This window comes from Hyperolius riggenbachi, chromosome 6, assembly GCF_040937935.1.
Source record: "Hyperolius riggenbachi isolate aHypRig1 chromosome 6, aHypRig1.pri, whole genome shotgun sequence".
NCBI classification, from domain to species: domain Eukaryota; kingdom Metazoa; phylum Chordata; class Amphibia; order Anura; family Hyperoliidae; genus Hyperolius; species Hyperolius riggenbachi.
This window is the reverse complement of record NC_090651.1, coordinates 128901445-128925508: the sequence shown is the minus strand read 5'-3', so window position 1 is coordinate 128925508 and position 24064 is coordinate 128901445. Positions and strand designations below refer to the sequence as shown.

The 24064-nt window shown below is 41.1% G+C and overlaps 1 protein-coding gene across 11 annotated transcripts in view; it reads left to right on the top strand.

The window, feature by feature from the left end:
- DNM3 (dynamin 3) overlaps window positions 1-24064 on the top strand; it is a 629085-nt gene that overhangs the window by 430206 nt on the left and 174815 nt on the right. For 7 of the 11 annotated variants that reach the window (XR_011022036.1, XR_011022035.1, XR_011022037.1 and 4 more), the window contains exons 20-21: window positions 5808-6031; window positions 10144-10389. Coding sequence is in view for 5 of the 11 variants with exons in the window: in XM_068239888.1 (XP_068095989.1) it covers window positions 5808-6031; window positions 10144-10389 (470 nt within the window). In the remaining 6 variants the exon portion in view is untranslated. Of the gene's footprint in view, window positions 1-5807; window positions 6032-10143; window positions 10390-18187; window positions 18278-24064 lie in introns of those variants that run through there. The other 4 variants (XR_011022038.1, XR_011022039.1, XM_068239892.1 and 1 more) reach the window with 3 other exon arrangements.

The window sequence follows — 24064 nt, the reverse complement described above, 5'->3', positions numbered from 1 at the left end:
ATATATTTACAAGGCATTTTTAATGCAGGGCATGCAGTGCAGTGTGGTGGACTATAATTTCAAAGGAAATAGACCAGAAACATTATTGAAAAAATGCATTGGCCTTTGATAGGCATTTACCAAGCTTATAACAAATGCCTTCTTTAAAACTGCTCCCAAATGCCTGACAATTAACATGAATAAACACTAGTGGTTGCAACCATTAGATTCAAAGCAACGGAAAGTGATCCCGAGCCTAAGCTTGGGATCAAAATCAGATACTTATCTTAAGAGAGGGAAGCCTCGGGATCCTATTGAGGCTTCCCTCGCTACCCCGTGGTCTCCTGTTGCTGAGCAAGCCCCCCTCCACATTGGGGCCATGCAGCTCCTCTTCCTATAGCATTGCCGCGCAGTGGCACGTGAGTCCGCTCGTGCATGCACAGTAGCATGGCGCGTCCATGCTATAGGAAGAGGAGCTGCGTGGCCTCGATGTGATTATCGACAATGACTTGTCAATAATCTTTCAGGAAGCTGCACTCAGCAACGGTGAACAACAGAGTAGGGAGGGAAGCCTCAATAGGCACCTGAAGTTTCCCTCTCTTTAGGTAAGTATCTTATTTTGTACCTGAGCTTCGGCTTGGGTACTCTTTAAGGTACTGTAGCCGCACCATTTCAAACATGCTTGTGTGAAGCAGCCCTTACTGATTCTGATGTTGAACTCAACTTGTCTCATGTCTTTATTCCCATCTTTTAAATTGATATATTTCTTAGTTTCTAATGTTTTTATTGAAAAAAACTAATAGTGATAGAAATGACCTTTGTGTTTTCAATTCTAAAAGTATGTATATTGTGTATAAATTCCTGGCGGTATGTGTGACTATGGGTTTGGTGGGGGCACGATTAGAGGTGTGGCGGGGGTGTTTCTTCCTATCTCTTTGTATACCTCCTACCTTTGCAAATGTATTTCCCCTTTAAACTGTTAATCCCACTTTTATACTTACAACACACATTTACCTGTCTGCTCCTGATTTACCTTCTCCTGCATTGTAAATGTCAATTTGAATAGCGCACCAGCCATCTCTTTATGGATGTCTGCAAATATTGAAAGTGTAACTTGGCTCCCCCCTTTCACCCCTCAATCCACTCTTCAGCATCATTCTATCTGTAAATGATATTGTCATTCACGCAAGTTCGCTGGCTTGAAGTCAAACCTGTCCTTCATTTCACAGAAAATCCTTCCACTTCAAACTGTGTCTTATGTCCAAAATTCAACCCTTCCTAACTCAGAGACCTCAAAAGTCTTAGTGTGTGGCTTCAAAATCTCTTGTTTCAACTAAAGCAACTCCAGTAACTTCTTGCTCTACACTATTGTACTAAATAGACTGTGACCTGTACAATCCATCATGAGTGCTGTTTTGAAAATTGCCTACCTTCCCAGTATTCATCATAAACCGCTGCAACCCCTGGCCAATTCCTTCACTGTCTTTTAGTCCACCAAAGAAAATAATTTAAAATACTATGCGTTGCTTTCAATTAACTCCACACATCTTGTCCCACTTATATATGTGACCTCAGATGTACATACACCCAAAGCCACAATTCATCTTCTACTCACTTAGAACCTGGACCCGTATGAAGCTCAGAGCTTCTCTGGGACAACCTTCATTCTAAAACACTTTTTTCTATAACAATTGCATTAACTTTTAACTAACTTCCCTTAAAACATCTTATGTATCTTCAAAATTAACAACACCTAATATTTTTTTCAGAATCCGAACCCTTACAAGTAATTTACTTGGCAGTTGCTTAACGGACACAGGCAAAACAATACAAAAACGCACAGTGTAGGTATTGCAAGTTAAGCAGGGCCGGATTTGTACTTTTTACCACCCAAGGCCCACTGTTACCAGCTGCCCCCCGACCGACAGCATCCTAATCCCCTTTCCCCCGCCAGCACAGCAGGAATCAGATTGTAGGCTCCTCTAAGGACATTTAGTGGCATAATGGCAGGTAATACATTGTATGCTCCTTGGTGAGTGACAGGCAGCTCAGAAATCACTGTAGGTGCCCATTCACTGCCCCTTCATCCCGTGAGCTCCAGATGCAGCTGTTGGTAGCTGCCCATCACTGTGTGCAAACTCTCTGTAGCAGGTCGAATGTATGGTAGGCTATCTGCTACTGCCACCCTCCTGCCCACAGGCCACCCCTTGCTTTCCTGGTGCCCTAGGCCATGACCTATTTGGCCTTGCCTGAAATCCGACCATGAAATGAAGGACAGTATATAAGTTAAAGTAGTAGTAAATAGGTTGAAGTGTTCATTTTCAGTTCTGTGCTGTAATGCTTTGCAGTCCTAGCAGCTCTAGCATGGTTCCACATTGAGCATGGCTACCAACTAAGGAAAAAAAGCTTTTCCTATGCCTGGAAGTTTTTGTTGCCACTGAATAGTATCTCAGCGATGAAGGCATATGTTGGTAGAGTGAGCAGGTTGACAGGGGTCAGAGGCAATCTTGCACATTCTCTTTCAGCACTTGGAAGTGCTGATCGGATGATGCACTGCAGTCTTACCATTTCTCATATAGAACATGTGCCAAACCAGACAGTCATAGTTGAGATGGATTCAATGATCACAGTATATGCACCATTAGTTTCAGTGGTAGGTCAAACTTCAGCTACCGTAGGTGGTACAGACAGAAATCTTTTCGCTGTCATCCGTCTGACCGAATTACACTCAATTGATTTTACATGGTTTATCAATAGGAAATGGATTTTTTAATAACTCTTGAGAAAGAATGCTACAATGTGGTGAACTGATCACTTCTCAACTGATTTTTTTTTAGTTGGAATGACCTGATTGTCTGCATAATTGGGCTTAAAGTGTACCTGAGGCCTATTTTAGGGGGGCAAATGGGACACAGAGGCATGTACCCTGTTTCATGACAATTAGTTAGGAATTCCCCTTTCCCACCTCCCCATTAGGGATCAGAATCAAAGGCTTTCCCCTCTCGAAGTAGGTACCCCCCATGGGCACTTTTTTTTCTTAGATTTGTTCTTTACACTTCTGTTAAAATGTAAACCTGGTAGGGTAGTTCTTTTCCTCCTACAAATTATTGTTTGCTTCAGTATTGTTTCAGTTTCTAATCTACTCTCATTATTAATTCACATAGTGCATGGTATGACCATTCTTATATTGGAAAGGGAGGAGTACTTTCAAACTTAAAATTGAGTCACAGTTAATTTTTTTCTCTCTTCTCCAACAGATCAGACACAACATAAAAACTTCTAGGAATGAAAAAAATTCTGTTTAATTAAAATGTTGCTGAAAGGGTTCAGAGACATTGTTGAAAGGGTTAAGAGACAGTGTTTCACTTTTCTCAGTAGATGTATCCCACATGTTGCCACTGCAGCAGCTCCCTAGACTGTTCTTTGATAACTATTGTAGATAAAACTGACCAAACAGAGCAGAGACCTTCTTTGCCCAATCATTTTTCTTATTTGAGAGATTTATGAATTCACTGAACATAACATACCCATTCATTGAAAGATTCCACCACTAGAGCTAGGGGGACTTGTGTTTTGTACACAGATCGCATGACTTTGGCTAAAAGTAGGTAGGATAACTGTATGGGAAATAAACAGTAGGGAAATACATTTTTATTATATGGTATATAATGCCTTACTGTAATTGTGTTTTAAGTGCACCTAGCCATTTGACTCTCCTGCTGCACAAATAAATCTATGGTAGTTCATATGCAGGAGATTATGATTTACCTATAAAATGACTGGGGCCTTCAGCCTGAATTTCATTGCTATGCAAAACATCTTACTGTTAATTATTTGTGGGCACAAAGAGATTATGTTTGTAACGTTAATGTTGTTGCCCATCCAAACTTCACCTCCCTTTAAAGCGGACCGGAACTCAGAACGTTCTCTCTGCTCTAAAAGATGCACAACAGCATAATAACCTTTAAACAAAAAACATTTCATTATTACATCTGATACAAATCCTAAAATAAATCTGCACTGTTTCTACTTCCTGATTCATGGCAGCAGACATATTGTTTACAGCCTGTGCTTTGAAATGAGCTTATCTGCCATCTCTGCCATGGCAGTCATGTGTCACACCGGGCAGAGATCAAATTATAACTTGTGATTAGACACAAATGAGGGGGTATTAAAGAGGATAAACTCTCTAAATGCAAACGGTGCATTTCTCCATGTCGTCCTTTTGTCCTGTGCAAGACTTTAGGTCAACTTTAAATTATACAGCAATAATAAAACGTATAACATTTTTTTCTTGCATTTTTGGTGTGCTTGTAGTGGGGTAAGGTGAGCATTAGTACATTTATCATTGTGAATACCTTATTCTTTAACAGCAATTAATTTTTTACTTAAAAGGTCTATGAAAATAGTCTCTAGAGCTATAGTGAATACAATTGGTACTTTAAAATAAACATTTGGTATCTTGCTAACAAAATACACTAGGCTGTGTTAAGCTACAAATTAATTAAATACTGTAAGGAAGGAGAAATGAACTGTTTACTGCTAAATCAAATTGAAACTTTTATTTATTTATTTATTTATTTTATGCTTTGCCTTCTGGTGGGCTCGCTAGTGTTTCTGAGAGCATGTATTTCTTGGTTGAATTTTTATGAGCCTGAATCCAATTACGTAACTTTCTTCCTGAGAGTGAGAAAACTGTGTGGGAGGGTCGCATATCACAGCCCCTGCTGTTTAGTTAGTCTGGGGAGATTTAAAGACCAAGTTCAGGCATTTTATAACTCCATTTCATAGAATACAATTATAAAAAAGAAATCATCTTAGAATAGTCATTTAAAACTCTAAAGTTTTGGCTGCTAACATTAAGCAGTCAACTACTAGACTATAGCTGCTCTCCCTCCTTACTCCACTTCACCTCACGGGAAGGGGAAGAAGGGATGCAGCCCTTGACATTAAGGGGTGTGTCATCATGCAGGGAAGTGCCATCTGTGATTGCCTGTAAAAGGTGCCTTCTTAGTGACTGACAGTTGGATGTTGCCAGAAGGCATAAAATGGTTAAAAAACATCTTAAAAGGAGGACTTACCTCTGAAATAAATACACCGCCCTTTGTCAAATAGGAGATAATTTAATCAACTTCCAACAACTTGTTTTGTGCACCAGTTATCCTCTGATAATCCTGACTGGTCTGAGGAAATGGACATTTGGTGCACAAAATGCATTGTCAAGAGTTAATTTGAAGTATCCTAATATTTAATTACACAGACGGGTCTGTTGTTTCAGAGGAGGTGTATTGCTTATCCTCCTTTTAAACTTATTTTCTAACTATTTTATACCCTCTGGCATCTCCCACTATGAGATTATTATCCCACCTTTGTTGGGAGGGTACGCTATCCAAGTGGCACTCCAGACGGACTTGAAATCTCCATCCGCTTGGTGTGTGGTTGCCTCTTGTGATCACCCTTTTCTTTCCTCTATTATCTTACACCATACTGTACATCCAGCTATACTACACTAGAAGTGGCTTTCATTTTTTATCCTTTGTGTCTTTCTATGAGACCAATAGTGCTACAGTCAGTTGGAGACTTGGTTTTGGTGGGATCACAGCTCATACTACATCTCAATGATGTCACATATTTCAGTGCTGAGAACTGGTGATCTGAGAGACTCCGGAGAAAAGAGTGTGAGGGACCAGCAGGGTGTTGGTGGTGCAGATGCTGTAAAATTGCAGTCTGAACTCCACATTTTTATATGGCCTTCCAAAAAAGGTTTTGCAGTATAATTTAATGGACATTTTCTGCTCTTTTATAACATTGAATGTTTCTTATAATAGGTCAAAGCATTTATCCATGGAGAGCTGCTTGCTCAACTATATTCCTCAGAAGATCAGAGCAGCTTGATGGAGGAGTCAGCTGAGCAGGCTCAGAAAAGAGATGAAATGCTTCGGATGTACCATGCTTTGAAAGAGGCCTTGCAGATAATTGGTGACATAAGCACATCCACCATTTCCACTCCTTTACCACCTCCTGTAGATGATTCTTGGATGCAGTTTCGCTGGTACAAATGATTAGTTCTTCTATTTATACACTGTTGACATATAATACAGTGTTTTACAGCATACACTGAACAGTACGCACTCACTGGCTCTCAAAATGGCTGACAACGAACTGCTCCTACCACATTTTAGGACCAGGATGAGGTGCAAGAGGCTACACTTCCAATGAAAAAATATAGCAACAACCTGGAGTGACTATACAGTCCAGCACACATAGAGAGAAACCCTTCTCCACTCGGGATTGTGGTATCTTCTTAATTCCAGATGGTCACTCTCCAGAAAAACAAAACAAAATTGATATGAATGAAGGTATATTCAGAGGGGATCCCCTGGGAGGGAAAGAAAACACAGTTAAAGGGTGTAGGGACATCCCAAAATATCTAAAACTCTAAAAACAGTTTAAAATGTCATGTGACATCAGGAGCTTATGGAGAAACTGGCTACAGTAAAAATGAGGGGAGCAATGGCATTCATGTTTGTGCTCTGCTGCACTGCTCTGCTATTTTCATATAGGGGGGGGGGGGGGGGAGGCATGCTCCATTAGCACCCTGGCCCCAGACGTGAGCTATAGTTATGCTCTTGGGCATATATTGGGCAAATATTGTTTTGGAACCTAAGGAAGTTTTGGGGAGCAGCATAAAAGCTTAATGACTACTTCTGCATTTGCTAACTAATAAACTGCTCTTGAAATCTCTGTCCAAGAAAACCAAGAGAATAACTTTTGTATATTTATTACTGTGTTTCCCCATTTGTCAGAAGTTCCATTACTTCCTGTTCAGACAGGAAGTGTAATAAATCCAAGAGTGAATGAGACAGAAGTAAGTAAAACTTTTTTTGTGGAGTGGAAAATATTTAGATTCCCTGGCTAGGTTTTATTACTAACCCTGATTGTTTGTCTCTGGAACTACCAGTTTTCAGTATAAGGCCACAAAGCTACAGGGAGGTCCCAAGAACAGGGAGTCAAAACTAAAATAAAACATTAATGGAATTTAAGTTTAGCATGTTCTAAAGGTGGCCACTAATGATGCAATGTGCTGAACGATCAATTACGAACGATTCTTCGTATGAATGATCGTTTGGGACTACTAATGAACAAAAATCTCATAACCAATCAGAACGGAACGACATCAAACGGAAATTCGGATCGATTAGTTAGGAGATTTTTGTCCATTAGTGGTCCCAAATTATCATTTATGATCGTTCATACAAATAATTGTTTGTAATAGATAGTTTAGCAAATTGTATAATTAGTGGCCACCTTTATGGTTATATCATTGGTATGAACAGAGCGGTGAGTATTCAGGAACTGCAAACAATGCTCTGTTTTCTGGCTTTTTGTAAACAAGGGGACGCTACTGTATCATATATAATTATAGCAGCAAATTCATTTGCCCAGTATGTTAGTATTATTGATCAGAGACCAGTTTTCTTCTAAAAGAAACAGTACAGTGTTTTATCTGAAACACATACCAGATTTTATACTATTGTGTGGCTCTGTAAAATTAACAGGCTGTAAGCATGCTGCACTCCAGTGCCTGGCACAGAAATACTGTATAAAGGAAAGGTCAATTTGGTTATTCACTCACTGCCATGAAGTGATGCATTATGGGACTACCTCCTTGGTCACATGAAGTTGAATTTGCAAAAAACGTAGACCTACAAGCAATATTTCTAGGTCAGTTAAGGAGTCCATACATCAGACGATGCATGGGCAGATCGACCAAGAGACAGATCTCTCTCTGCTCAAATCTGATTGGACAGTGATCTGTTGCCTGCCCATAGGCCACAGGCTGTTTCCCAATCGATTTCAGCATGAAATCTCTCAGGAATCTGACTTACCAATAGAAAATAGATATACTGCGCTCCAATGGATAAATACTCCTTCCAATACTCAGGGGTTCGCAGAAAAAAACAGCAGGTCACTTTACCACACTTTAGCAACAATCCAATCGATTAACTGCGCTTCTCATACCCTGTAAAATCAATTAAAAAACGCACATAGTGCCAAGTATTGTCTAAAAAAGGCTACAACTTGCACCCCGTGCTCGCACTCCTGGGGGTAGTGCCTCCACCAAATAAGGGAAAAGACTGCGTCACTCTCCCCCTCGTGAGTGCACTTACCAGAAGCGCGTCTTGAATGTCAGCATATCACAATCCTCCAGTGGTCAGCCAAGAAGGACCAGATTGTAAAGAAACATCCAGCTTTAATAACGTATTTAAGCGGAATAACAGCGGGTACATACGCTCCTTACCATGGATACAATGGAGCCGCACGCCACCACACTGCCTATCCTGCTCGTATCCTCGTGACGTCAGCGCGCACACCTTCGACTCCGCCCTACGCGTTTCGTCACAATACGTGACTCATTCAGGGGCTCAAATCAGGAATCTGACTTGTGACGACGCATCCACCCTCCATGCTGTCCCCCCAATGTGAAATGTTCCCCTCCAGTGCAGTATAATTTACCTCTTCCTTCGCTGTTTCCAAGGTCCGTCCGCATACATGCACCACATGCAATGTGCCTGCCAGCGTATACGTGGGTGCGTGTGTGAAGTAACAGATGTGCTCACGTTACGCCAGTAACCATCTGGGAAGTGTGTATGCGGACGGAGCCATTGACAGGTAATGTATACTGCACCAGGGGGGAGAAGGGGGGGATGACATTTTACACTAAGGGGACAGTCACGTTCATAACTTATCCTGATATCGTATGCCATTACCACTGTACACCCGATCGAGCAAGTTGGCCCTACATCTTGCAGCATGTCCAACCAATAAATGTGACCAATTTCAGCATGAAATTGTTCGCACTGTAGATCAGGCATGCTCTTGGTGGCACCATTTTTCATCCAATCAGATTATAATATTTGAGTCGGATAGTCAATCAGCCACCAAGTCGCCTGATGTATGGCCACCTTTACTGTATGCAGTAATCAGGTAGTGCATGATTAACCACTTGATGGCTGTGGGTTTTTTCCCCTTGTGGACCAGAGCAATTTTCACCTGTCAGCGCTCCTCCCTTTCTTACTACTAATCACAGCGTAAAGATCTATATCTTGTTTTTCTCGCCACCAATTAGGCTTTCTTTAGGAGGTACAGTATGCTAAGAATTATTTTATCCTAAATGCATTTTAACATGAATAATAAGAAAAAAATGCATTATTTTTCAGTTTTGGCCATTATAGTGTTAAAATAAAATGTTCTACTGTGGATAAAAACCACACATTTCATTTGCCCGTTTGTCCCGGTAATTGCAACGTTTAAAAAATTTCCCTAGTACAATGTATGGCGCCAATATTTTATTTGGAAATAAAGGTGCATTTTTTTCAGTTTTGCGTCCATCACTAATTACAAGCCTATAAATTAAAAATTAATAGTAATATACCGCCTTGACATACATTTTAAAAAAGTTCAGTTACTATGGTAACTACTTATATTTTTTTTATGTACATTTTTTTCCCCCATATAAAAAAAAAAGTTTGGTTACTTTGGGAGGGAAATAGTTAATTATAGAAGTCAGTGTGGGGATTTTTATTAGATAAAAATGAATTTTGGTGTAATATACTATTTGGTCCTCAGTCATTATTTCTGATTCACGTACGTAAGCACGTGAATCGGAAGTAATGGGTGCCAGTGTAACAACAGGAAGATACAATGAATGCCGGTATTCATTCAATCAGGGACTTAGTTTTATGAATGGGAACTGCGGTCCCATTCATTAACCTCCCCGCTAAGCGGCGGTCATGGCGGTTCACGCGCGGGTGAACGGGAGAGTACGTCGGCTGCACTTCGCTGCAGACTTGTATTCACGGCCCTGGTGCATCCTGTGAACTTTGCAGGGCCGTGAATATACTGCACGGCATGCAACAAGTAGTTAAAACCTAAATGATAATGAATAGCTGTGTGTCTAGCCAGCATGTTGAGATATCTGTGCAGTTAGTGATGGATCACTTTCTCCATGGAAATAAAAAATATCGCCCATCAGTGATTGTGATAAAAAAGGACAGATATCATATTGCTCATTGTTATCAATAAGAGATTGGCCCATTCAAATACATCCATAGTCTGATTATGATAGAAAATGATTTTATATTTGATATAATGTTTCCATAGGTCCCCACCTTCAAGTCCAGTTACTCAGAAGAAATCATCCCAGCACTGCACCACCACAAGACCTCCATGTTCACTGTCAAGCCGCGGCTCTGTAACTGTAGTGCCATCTCTTATCCCTCTGCCTGGAGCGCCGCCTGTACCATCCCGTCCAGCAGCTATACCATCTTTTTCAAGTCCTACTGATTCAGTTACAGTCCCACCACAGATACCCTCTCGTCCATCACGGGCACCACCCAGCGTTCCCAGGTATTTCTACATTCCATTTAAGATTTCTATTCTTGGTTGTTGAAAATAGCCAATGTCAAATAACCATGGACAAGTGATGGCAGCTGTCAATACATCCATTTTGTATTGAACTAAATGTTGATGTGATCTCTATGGGTAAAGCCGATGGCTACAAACTCACCAGTTCTGCGGAATTGGTGAGGGATATTAGAAATGATCTCCCTGATAAGCATAACCAGTTCATTTCCTCTCTCCACTTACTTCTGCATAAATGTGGAACATGAGCACTTGGCTAAGCCAAGCATCCTAGTCTGCATATCAGCAGGAATACCTAAGCGTGGTGGCAGGATTAGGCCTACAAATCGCACTCCCTATTAGTGACGTATAGCCTGCAGAATCTGCAATATGGGAGTGGTATTAGGAAGGAGAGTATATTCAGCCCAGTAATGGATGCACAGTTTAGCCTTATCCTGTAATAAACAGTATTATGTAAACTTTAACAGAAACAGCTGTTACGATTTACATATAGGATATTTGTTTGATTTATGCCTTTTGAATAAATAAACAAATAAAGACCTACACCCCCTGCAGCTAGAACAGAATGCTGCCGAAAGGCTGTTAACAAGCCAAGCTAACATTCAAATATCTACATGACCTAGGTTTTAGATACCTGAAGGATTTGTTGCAACTGCATCATACCTCCCACAACCTCAGATCAAAAAGATTCAATAATGTGACCATCCACAGAGTCAATGAAAAACCTTTGTAGCCAGAGCTTTCTGTCATGCTGCCCCTACCCCGTGGAATGCCTTGCCAAACTTATTCAAGAAAGCTCCAACCCTAGACACATTTAAATGAAAACTGAACTCCAACGGTTTAGTCTAGCCTTTCACGATCACATAATTTTTCCCTCTGTACACATCACTATGTATTTGTCAGGATTTCTCCTGTACCATGTTCTGTCAGTTGCAGTGGAACTGAAACCGAGCAGTTTTGACTTCTTTGCTTGCATTGGGTTGCGCATTCACAATAAGTCTCATTGTCATTTGCAATCACTCTGCAGTTCAAAGCAGTTCAGGATGCTGTCAGAATTCCTCCTATTGCTTGCTGCAGTTGAACTGCAGCCAGATAGCCCTGGATTTCTTACATGCATATTGTTGCATAATATTGCATGTGTTTGTTATGAGAATCCCTTTTCACAGTCGGCTGGCAGCTTGTAATCAAGCTGGCTCAGGATTGAGTAATTACCATTCAGCTGTGTGGGAATTTGCATGCCTGCATCCATTGGCTGATGTCGACATAAAAGTCTGCCTCCCATTTCAGACCCCACCCGACATAGTGTTCAGCTCCCTGAGTTGTCGCTGCGTCACACATGTGAATTGTATATTGCATTGTTTAATCCTGTTTCTTGCTTGGACGTTTGCTGTATCCGCGGGATACAGTAAAGTCCTTCTGATCCTGATAGCTTGGATTCTGCCTGCACCACGTTGGTGACTGGTAGTATTCCTTCTTGCCTTGTTCCTGAGTACGTAACAAAAGCAGCGGTTGCCATTAGTTACGCTCCTACCTGTTCGTCTAGTCTATGTCAGTGTGAATGTTGCCGTCGCTGGGGCAGCGACTAGATTGGCAAAGCATTCCGTCTGTCTGTCTGTCTGTTGTTTGTCTTGTTAATTGTTATTACTTGTGCTTTAGCTAATTTCTTGATAAATATATATGCAGATCTGCGAATATATATGTATCCGTTAGTTGAGCCGTTTGTTATTTTTCTAAATTAACGTGTATGACCATAGCCTGTCACAGACTATGTCTGTTGTGTATTGTATCACATAGCATCTAGCGTGATAGGCGGCTCAGAGCTGCAGTTGCTCTGGAGAATCTTGCTCCCTTGTTCATTACTCCTGTGTCCATCTGTGTAGCCTTTTCCATTACCCAGCTACATAGTCTTGAGCACACATGCTGACTCAAAAAGTATACCCCCCAGCATTACAGTACTGATCTGAGACAAGCTTATGCACTTTGGGTCCTACGGGAGAAAAGCGCTCTACAAATGTTCTGCTGTTGTTGTAAATTGTAAATTCCTAGGCAATGTTTTGAAGTAAAATAATGTGGTTATATTTATCTGTACATTTTGGTTGTGCATGTCTTGCATGAGGTTTTTCCCTCTTGGTGTGCATGTTTGTAGTGTTGCCCACTTCTGTAACAAATGGCATGCAGTATCGCCCATTTTTTTCCTTCCAGCAGGCTATGAAAAATTCATTTGGGGGAATTTAAACCTTTGAGGTATACATAACGTCTAAATACAGTTTACTGGGGTATTGTCTCACTTTCCGGTAAAACCATTAGTGTTGTTTGTGCTCTATAGAGGGAAGAAAAACATTTCATGTTTTGTTTATTTTTCATTTTTTTTTTTTTTGTAATTGTAGAAGAATAGCAAACTCAATATATTTAAACTTTGCACTTATATTGAATGACTGTTTGGGGTCCTTATCATGTTTCCAAAGGGAGGAGATCATGCTCTACTTTAGTATGTCACATTACATGTTGTCCTTCGTGGTTTCTTCAATGCAGCCCCAAATTATGACACTCCCACCATCATGCTTGATTGTAGGCAAGGCACATATGTCTTTGTACTCCTTACTAGGTTGCCACCACACACGCTTGACACCATTTGAACCAAATACATTTATCTTGGTCTCATCAGACCAGAGGACATGGTTTACAGTAATCCATGTCTTTAGTCAGCTTACTTTAAGCAAACTGTTTTTGTGCATCATCCTTAGAAGCCGCTTCCTTCTGGAATGACAGCCATACACACCAATTAGAAGCAGTGTGCTGCGTATTGTCTGAGCACCGACAGGCTGACCACCAACCCCTTCAATCTCTGCAGCCATGCTCCCAGCACTCATATGTGTATTTGCAAAAGGCAACCTCTGAATTTGACTCTAATGTCAACCATGGTGAGGCCTGTTCTAAGTCAAACCTGTCCTGTTAATCCACTGTATGGTCCTGTCCAACATGATGCAGCTCAGTCTCAGGTGTTGGCAATCATCTTTTAGCCTAGGCCACCTTTATGTAGAGCAGCAATGCTCTTTTAAGGTCCTCAGAGAGTTCTCTGCAATGAGGTGCCGTTTTGAACTCTCAGTAAACAGAATAAGATTGTGTGTTGGTGATAACACAAAATTAAACATACCTGCTCCCCATTCATGACTGAGACCGTGTAATTAGTAACATGTCGAATTCGGCAGAATTTAGACATTCTTCATTTAGAGGTTTATTCACTTTTGTTTCCAGCAGTTTAGAGACACTGAAGCGAAAAAAAATATATGATATAATGAATTGGTTGTGTACTATGAATAATTACTAGAAGATTAGCTGCAAAGAAAATATTCTCATATTTTTATTTTCAGGTATATAGTGTTTTTCTAACATTGCATCATTCTCTAATATGTGCAGATTACACAACACTCTGCATTCAAAATGATTCTTTCAGAGCAGTCTGTGAACTAATGACCTCTCCTCTGGCAGAGAAAAAGACATTTGTTTGCTTACAGTTGAGATAATAAAAGTCAGATAACAGCCCTCTCCACGACTTTGAAAGTCGTAGAGCTTAATGGCTTTTTTGCATAGAGATAACAGCTGGAGTTTCTTACCTCTTCCTGTACTGGAAACAATTAGACTGATGTATCTGATCTTAATGTTTTATTTCTTAGCTGTACTACACATAAAGATCATAATGTCATACATTTTTTTTCGCTTCAGTGTCACTTTAATGGCTGTGTATTGACTTATTTTGATGGGACAGCAAATTTCTTTTATTGTTATACAAATTGTAAAGTAACTACTTTACATTGTATCAAAGTATGTCATATCTTCAGTGTTGTCCCATGAAAAGGTATAATAAAATACTTTCAAAAATGTAAGAGGTGTACTCACTTTTGTGAGATACTATATATCTAATATTTATGCACTGAGCGGCCAAAAGATTAGCAACACCCCTTATTTGAAAGTAAACCAGTATAACAGTGTAAAATTGGTAAAACTGATTTAAGAGGCTTTGAACGAGGGATGATCTGTGGTGCAAAAAGAGCTGGTGCTAGCATTTCTGAAATGACGGCTCTTTTAGGATTTTATCGCCCAGCAGTTTCTCAGGTGTTTGGAAAGTCGCAGTTGAGAAGAAAAAAACTTAAAAAGAAACCATGAGTAAGGATTGAACTTTATCCCAATCAGTAGCTGATACCCCCTTTCCCATAAGAAATATTTTCCCTTTCTCAAATGTATCATCAGGGCGCACTGTATGCTGATATTGTGTTGAAACCCCTCCCACAGTGTGAGGTCAGGACCATGGTGCTGACATCACACTGTGGGAGCCTTGTTGCATTGTGGGAAATAACAGCTGTTTCCAACGGTCAAAAAAGCAAACAGCAGCTACTTCCACTGACATCACCTGCCAGTAGTAAAAATGTCACCATATGATCAATGTCCGAATGTAAATCAGGGAGAGGAAGGATTTTACAATGGGCAAACACTGACTAAATCATTTATACAAAATTATTGTTATCATTAAGCACATTGTTCAATTATGTTATTTTCACTGGAGTTCCTCTTTAAAGCAATAAGAACTATTCTGGTCAAAAAATGCTAGTGAATGAGAGAAGTGGAAAGGGAGTAGCACACATAGCAACAGGAGGGCAACAACATGACAAATTACAGCTGAATTCAATGCAGGTGCATCACAAAGCATAGCTGACAGCCCACGTCTCCGCAGTAGTACAGACCCAATATAACTGAGTAGTGGTCGCCATGGCAAACGGAATGGTCGACATAAAAACCTAGTGGTCATCATGGCAACCAAATCCTAAAGGTACTCATTGGACTTTGGGCCCCTTAGCGCAGTTAGGCTGCAAAAAAGTGCCGCACATGTGGTACTGCCTTGCTCAGAAGAAGTAGTATAATGTGTTTTGTGGTGTATTTTTACACATACCCATGCTGGGTGGGAGAAATATCTCTGTAAATGACAAATTTTTGATTTTTTTTACACACAATTGTCCATTTACAGAGAGATTTCTCCCACCCAGCATGGGTATGTGTAAAAATACACCCCAAAACACATTATACTACTTCTCCTGAGTACGGCGATACCACATGTGGCACTTTTTTGCAGCCTAGGTGCGCTAAGGGGCTCAACGTCCTATTCACAGGTCATTTTGAGGCCTTTGTTTTCTAGACTACTCATCATGGTTTAGGGCCCCTAAAATGCCAGGGCAGTATAGGAACCCCACAAGTGACCCCATTTTAGAAAGAAGACACCCCAAGGTATTCCGTTAGGTGTATGGTGAGTTCATAGAAGATTTTATTTTTTGTCACAAGTTAGTGAAAAATGACACTTTGTGAAAAAAACAATAAAAATCAATTTCCGCTAACTTTTGACAAAAAATAAAATCTTCTATGAACTCGTCATACACCTAACAGAATACCTTGGGGTGTCTTTTTTCTAAAACGGGGTCACTTGTGGGGTTGCTATACTGCCCTGGCATTTTACGGGCCCAAAACCGTGAGTAGTCTGGAAACCAAATGTCTCAAAATGACTGTTCAGGGGTATAAGCACCTGCAAATTTTGATGACAGGTGGTCTATGAGGGGGCGAATTTTGTGGAACCGGTCATAAGCAGGGTGGCCTTTTAGATGACAGGTTGTATTGGGCCTGATCTGATGGATAGTAGTGCTAGGGGGGTGACAGGAGGTGATTGATGGGTGTCTCAGGGGGTGGTTAGAGGGGAAAATAGATGCAATCAATGCACTGGGGAGGTGATCGGAAGGGGGTCTAAGGGGGATCTGAGGGTTTGGCCGAGTGATCAGGAACCCACACGGGGCGAATTAGGGCCTGATCTGATGGGTAGGTGTGCTGTGGGCGATCAGGGGGCAGGGGGGGGAATCGGTGTGCTTGGGTGCAGACTAGGGTGGCTGCAGCCTGCCCTGGTGGTCCCTCGGACACTGGGACCACCAGGGCAGGAGGCAGCCTGTATAATACGCTTTGTATACAATACAAAGCGTATTATACGCTTTGTATGCGGCAGATCGGGGGTTAACATCCCGCCAGCGCTTCCGTATGGCCGGCAGGATGTTGCCGCGGGTGGGCGGAGCCTGTTGCCAGGGGCAGCGCGCGTCACCAGTGACGCGATCGCTGCCCCGCATGGGCGTATTGCGGTCCTTTCGGCTGTGGGCGGTCGGCAAGTGGTTAAAGAAGACGGCTTCTGGGTAAGTTTAATCCCCCCCTGCCAGCCACATCAGCTGCACTAATTTTCTGGAAGAAATCTGAATGAAATCTGAATGAAACTCATTCGGATTTCATCCGGAGCTCATCCCCGGTTGTCAAGACAACGGAACAGTTACCATGGTAAGTTAGTGTTTGTCATTGCAATGGATTGTTTTTCACGGCAACGGAGAAAGAACCGCACACCTTTTCGCAGCTGGTGCTGGTGCAGGATTCCCACCAATTGTAATCCACAAAGTAAAAGAACAGATCCACACACAGACTTATGCAGGAACAGTGTCATTCTCTATTGTCCCATAACACACGTGCAATATTCTGAGAATATTGCACATGTGTGATGGGACAATAAAGAATTGCACTGTTTCTGCGTAAGTCTGTGTACGGATCAGTACTTTTACTTTATGGCAACCAAATAGTCGTCATGGCAACGGAATGGTGTGTGTGTGTGTGTGTGTGTGTGTGTATATACATATATATATATATATATATATATATATATATATATATGTATATATATATATATATATATACTCTTAATACTCTGTATTACTATATATATATATATATATATATATATATATATATATATATATATATATATATATATATATATACAGTATATATATCTGTACATATATATACAGTGTATATATATATATATATATATATATATATATATATATATATATATATATATATACACACACATACACCATTCCGTTGCCATGACGACCATTTGGTTGCCATAAAGTAAAAGTACTGATCTGCACACAGAAACATATATATATATATATATATATATATATATATATTAATACACACATATATATATATATATATATATATATATATATATATATATATACATGCACTTTACATACACTATTGAGTTGGAGCATTTGGGGCAGCTGAAACAGTTCACCAGATGTCACATTACATTTAAGTAGCTGGTTTAACTTTCCCACACTTTCCCTGGCATTTCCATCCTATTAATCTGTTGCACTTAAGCACTTTTTGCAGTTGTTGGAAGATGCAGTTGATAATCCGTACTGCATCTACTAACATCATGTCAGAGACCAGCTACTATAATTTGCTTTTTGTTTCCTTTTGGTTTTTAGACGTGTCTAAATAAAGTTTTAAGATGCTTGCCTCAGGCTTGTATTCAGCTGGATAACTTGCTATAACTAGACAGATACAATCTGAAAACCATGGAATGCAAATTGTGAGGCTTTAGTATGACTGTGAGAAACATTTAATATCAGCTTTTAGTAGTATATTTTCAGAGATACACTGTATTGTGAAATCAGCACAGTCTTACGAGAGGCATAGTAGTCACTGTTAGACCTGGAAGCCAGTACTCTTTATAATGCTGTATGAATAATCTGTGATGTTCAGAAGCCATGGTGAGAGATTTCCTATACAGAATCATTGCATGTTAGGCTAATAACGTAGTATGGCTCTGATTAAGACCACCTTGCACTTCCTGCTTCATGCTCAGCCTTCTGGTATTCTGTTTACATCTTTTTCTTTTGTCTTTGTGTCCTGACAGGTACTAAAGTGCTTCTTAAAGAACATCATAAGTTTACATTATAATGAGTTCTACACATTTATAGTTCGTATTGAGCACACTTTTTAGTCAGTGCTTTTACAGAAAGCTTCAGACAAGTTACATCACTGTCTCTCCAGAGGGCTCACAATCTAAGGCTAGTTTGAGATAGAAGTCAAGAAACCTACTAGTTTGTCGGGAATATTGGGAAACCCATACACACAAACGGAGAACATGGAACTCCATGCACATAGTGTCCTTGGGATTCAAACTAGAGACTCTAATGCTGTAGTTTTTTTAAAACTGAAACTACGGTAGTTCAAAGTCTAACTGTACTGAGAAATTAAAGCACAGAACAAATCAGCGAGTGGAATAAAAAAAAATAAAAAAAAAAAATCATGCAATCCTAAATAGCCACTTTCGAAGATGTAACTGCTGAATACACTCCTTCTACAATGAAAATCAAGTATGCCTCAGAAAACTTTTCCCAACTCTGTTGCAGAAGTTCCCATAAATGTATGACACTTGAAGGCTCATTTACTTTGACCCCTCTGTCCAGTTTCTTCTAAACCAGCTCAATGGGCTTTAAAGAGACTCTGTAACAAAATGTTGAGCCTTATTTCTTCTATCCTATATGTTCCTATAGCTGTTCTAATGTGCTCTGTCTTACTGCAGCCTTTCCTATTTGCACAGTGGCTGTATTATCTCTGTTATATGATCTAATCTTCTCTCCTCTGTCGGCTCTGTCGGGCTGAGGCAGTCAGGCTGGAATGTGCTGTGCTGCTTGTGATTGGATAGAAGCTATACACACCCTTTCCAGGCCCCCTGCACACTATGTATGACTCACACACTAAGCTACTCTCAGCGTATCACTTGCTATGTCTTTTGTTTGTAAACACTGCATAAAAATGGCAATTACAAGTCAGGAATGCAGCAGGGAGAGGCAGAAACAACACAGAGGGGCCCAGGAGAACATAATGAATAGAATGGTATGCTTTTTATTGTAAGGATTTTACAGTATAGATTCTCTTTAAGTCTGGGGATTGTGTTGTTTACATGCTTACCATCTTGTTCTTTTCCCCTAAGGTAGTTCTTACATAGCTTGGATGTTTTTATACTTATCTTGCTGTAGGATGAACCCCTGAGTAGTCTTTTGGGGCAGACTGAATTTAATCTTACCACTTCCATGGTGTATGAGAGCCAACAGATTCTAAATACTATGAACAGATTGTGGAGGAAAGCTCTCATACTACATGGAGGTGGTAAAATTGGTCAGTGATTGGCCAATCAAAAATTGGATGCTATGCACCCTTACTCTTTGCTGATGGACAGAATAGGAGAGGGAGGCTCGTGACTGTAACATCCACACTCTTTTCAGTAGATGCCATAATGTAAAGCTAAATACTCACTCAACGATGGATTGGGGAACGTCACAGTGACGTCTCCCGAAGAACAAGGTTCCCCGATCCATCCTCCTGCCTGTGGAAACACGCTACATCACACGAAGGCACATGACGGACATGAAACGATTGCAGCACTTTGCGCGGGAGTCATTGCGGATCTTAAAGATCTGACCCGCCATCGTCGTTGTCGATGGGCATCCCGAAGCATTGTTTGCTTATTGCGCACTTGTTCCCACCTAAAGAGACTTTGGAAACAATCGTGCATCCCCAAAAACCGTTCTCGAAGAATTGCGCAAAGAATCGCAAGGTAGGTACAAGCTTTTAGGTGGAGGAGGTGGGGTGCAGGGCCAAGGTAAGTAGGAAAAATAGGTTTAGGTATATGGGCTTTAACAATAGTTTATTGCTGACACAAACCATGCGTAGCCCTTAATATAACTAAACGGAAATTGGCCAAGTTTAATGAACAGTCAGAATTGTGAAAAAGCGAAGATATTTTAACCACATTCCCTTTTCTTGTTGTAGCACTTTATCCAAGTAATTCTCTTCTAGCTGACACTCAGGACTGTAGTTCCTGTTGGAGTATTATATGTCTCTCTCACACAAGAACATTTTCTTTTCTGGCCCTTCTGTCATTCCTTTGCTCGTTCAAAATAGAGTTATTTCACCCCCTCTTCACATTTCTCCCGCTGAGACCCTTTTGCTGGAATGCTGAAAGCAGGACACGCAACCATTCATCATTTGTAGGAAATCAGTTTCTTTTTGTTTAACAAAAGCAGTGTTTCAGGTTTTTTTTCTATACAGTACACTCTTCGCCTTCTCTTACATGCATATGATGTACACATCGCAGCTTTCATTGTAGAGTTTCTGTTTTTCAGTAAAACAGATCAACAGGGCACATCAACTGGCAATAAACTGACATATGATTCCTTCATTGTAAATCTTTTTTATTTCAAAGTGTGGGCTAGTCAATATTTTCTTTTTTTATATATGAAGGGAGATTACTGTTACCATATGGTGACATTTCCCCCCTTGGCCTGCAATACAAGAGCAACAGCAGCCTTACTGAGAAGAGAGAACATGGTGAACCAGAACCAAAAAACCCTCTTACTAAAATCCTATACAAAACTTAAGTTGTCTTCTTAGAACAGAAGGTATTTGCAATTATTCAAGTTGGAGTGAGAATACGATGTTTCCCATCATGCATCACTGCTGGATATGCAAATCATCCTTTGTTGTTTCTAAGCTAAACACACCTCCAAAACCACTGGAATGCATTTGTGAAATGCAGTGATGCATTGTGGGAGACATTTGCAGAGAATCTGACCATTTATTTTACACCACATTTCTAAAGCAAAGCATCAATCTTTGATTCTTTAAAAATTTCAAATGATTTGAAAAGTTAAATATTTTTTCACAGACAGGAGACTAAAATGACATATTTTGGGTGTGTATTTTGGGACAGCTTTCTAAATGTACATTATAATATTGTATTTAGTATAAAAAGCCATACACAAGCGCGCTGACATCACTAGTTTGGAACAATAAATGGATAATGTGAATGCACCGGTTCGCCCCTCTATATTAACCAGTGAGGCCTCATTCACACCTGAAAATGAAAACACCAGCGTTTTTCGTTTTTGTGCACTGTTTTTTCCCCCTCCCGGTGATCCACTGCATGCTGCGTTTTTAGGGTGGGGGATGACCCAATAACGGTCCCAAGGCTGCATCTGACCCGCCAGCGGGTCTCAATGGATGTCGAGTCCTATTCTAAGGGTGTGGTGGAGGCTATTCCGTGTCTGAAATTAGATGGCAGCAATTTGAAGATTGAAGGAATAACTTATGTAGAGCAGCATATGCAGCTCTGATACATAGACTCTTACATCCAAGTGGACTTTGATTGTGTTTGATATCTGTGTGGCGCTACCTCTGGATGTGCAAGTTATTATACCTCCAACGCATAGAAATGTATGTGTTAATGTCTGCGATAGCTTCCTGCACCAGCGGTAATGCGTGCAAAGGTACGCCTGGCGGCTCGCCAACTCCGAGTTGACAAACACTAGCTGGCGGCGGGGGACTGGAGCAGCAGTGAGTGAATACGAGGGCGCAGGTTGGCTGCAGGGGGCTGGTAGAAGCCCCAGGTAAGTGAAACTCATTTTTATGGGGAGTTTAGGACCACAGGCTTTACTCCCCCCTCCCCCCACAAGGGACCTGGCTATTTTTTACAAATTAGGGCTCTGCTGCTTTAATGGCTTGCTGAAGAGCCATACAACCGAGCACACAAGTGAACCCCCCCCCCCCTTTTCTGCCCACTAACAGAGATTTCTGTTGGTGGGCTCTGATTGCTGCCGCAGGCTGTTTTTTTGTTTTATTAACTTAATAGTGTTTTCTTTTTGTAATAAAAATTTATATTTTACTATTATTTTTCTATATCCGAGGCTCCCCCTGCCAGCCAATCACCACGATCAGCTCTCATAGACATTAGCTTATGAGAGCCGATTGCTCTCTGAGCCTCTCCAGGTGACAGCTGAGTGACACGGCTGTGCCCAGCACATCACTGCCGTAGATCACAGCGCTGTACAATGTAAATAGACGGCGGCTTCACCATCTAACAGTCTCCTAGCGGCCATCGGCATGCATGATCCCCTGCAAAACCCCGCCCCAGGATTTGCCGCCTTTCGGCGTTAGGCGGTCCTGGTACTGCCACCTTTTCGATGCTAGAGATGGCTAGAACCTCCAAATTTTAGGTTTGCGAACCTCGAACGCGAACTTCCGCAAAAGTTCAGTTCGTGTGAACTTTCGCGAACCGCAATAGACTTCAATGGGGAGGCGAACTTAGAAAACTAGAAATATTTATGCTGGCCACAAAAGTGATGGAAAAGCTGTTTCAAGGGGTCTAACACCTGGAGGGGGGCATGGCGGAGTGGGATACACGCCAAAAGTCCCAGGGAAAAATCCAGATTTGATGCACAGCAGCGTTTTAAGGGCAGAAATCACATTGCATGCTAAGTTGGAGGCCTAAAGTGCTTTAAAACATCTTGCATGTGTATACATCAATCAGGTAGTGTAATTAGTCTACTGCTTCACACTGACTGACCAAACTCACTGTGTAACGCACCGCAAACAGCTGTTTGTGTAGTGACGGCCGTGCTGGACTGGAGCGCACCATGGCCAGAGTGCAGGCGACATCGGTTTTCAAGCCCATATGGTCGCCGGGCTGAGGTAGCTCAATGACAGAACAACAGTGACTGTCCAGCTGATCGAATTTGGTCTGTCCACTATGAAGCAACATTCAATTCAACAACAAATGGGGCAAGCACCATCAACCAACCACCTAAAATAGGTAATCCCTGAGTGTGCAGAAGGGGAACTTGAACTGAAAGCTGAACAAACAAGGAAAGGAGTTCCCTTAGAGAACCGCACCACTCAGACCATAATCAATACAACTCAACTTTATTCAAACAATTAATAAAAACACTTAAAAACAAATGGGCTGCTGCCATGACAAAACCTATAAACAATGTATTCCCATACATACAAAATAATGTGTATATGCAAAGAATATACATGAAATTACAACAATATCAGATGCCAAAAATATATAAGGTATGAATCAGCATGTATGTATCCCCATACATACATACATGCTGATTCATACCTTATATATTTTTGGCATCTGATATTGTTGTAATTTCATGTATATTCTTTGCATATACACATTATTTTGTATGTATGGGAATACATTGTTTATAGGTTTTGTCATGGCAGCAGCCCATTTGTTTTTAAGTGTTTTTATTAATTGTTTGAATAAAGTTGAGTTGTATTGATTATGGTCTGAGTGGTGCGGTTCTCTAAGGGAACTCCTTTCCTTGTTTGTTTCACTATGAAGCAACAACCTTATTATCTTGGGTGTGCCCCCCCCCCCCCCCCCCCGAGACACTCATATAGCCGGCGGTCATTGCTACATTATGATATGCAAGCCCCTTCACCGCGGCAAGGTAATGATCACGAAGCGGAATTGACACATGTACAGTACCTGCTTTTTGTTTTGTTGTTGCAGCTGCAGTGCAGCCAGAAAAATTAGGCAGGCATGTACACGCACCAGAAAATTTTTATAGCGGCCTTAAAAATTCAGGAATCCGCCTGGAGTCCTCGACCCTGTTGGTGGTGGCGGAGAAGGCAGTCAAGCGGCCTGCAGGCAGAGATGCTGTGTGGGGAGCAACTTAGTCTTGGGGCAGGCAGTAGCCCTCTGGGATCCATGCCTCATTCATTTTGATAAAGGTGAGGTACTGAACACTTTTGTGGCCTAGGCGACTTCTCAGTGACAATGCCTCCAGCTGCACTGAAGGTCCTTTCTGACAGGACGCTTGAGGCAGGGCAAGATGGAAGTTGGATGGCAAATTGTGACAGCTCTGGCCACAGGTCAATCCTGTGCACCCAGTAGTCCAGTGGTTCATCGCTGCTCACAGTGTCTACATCC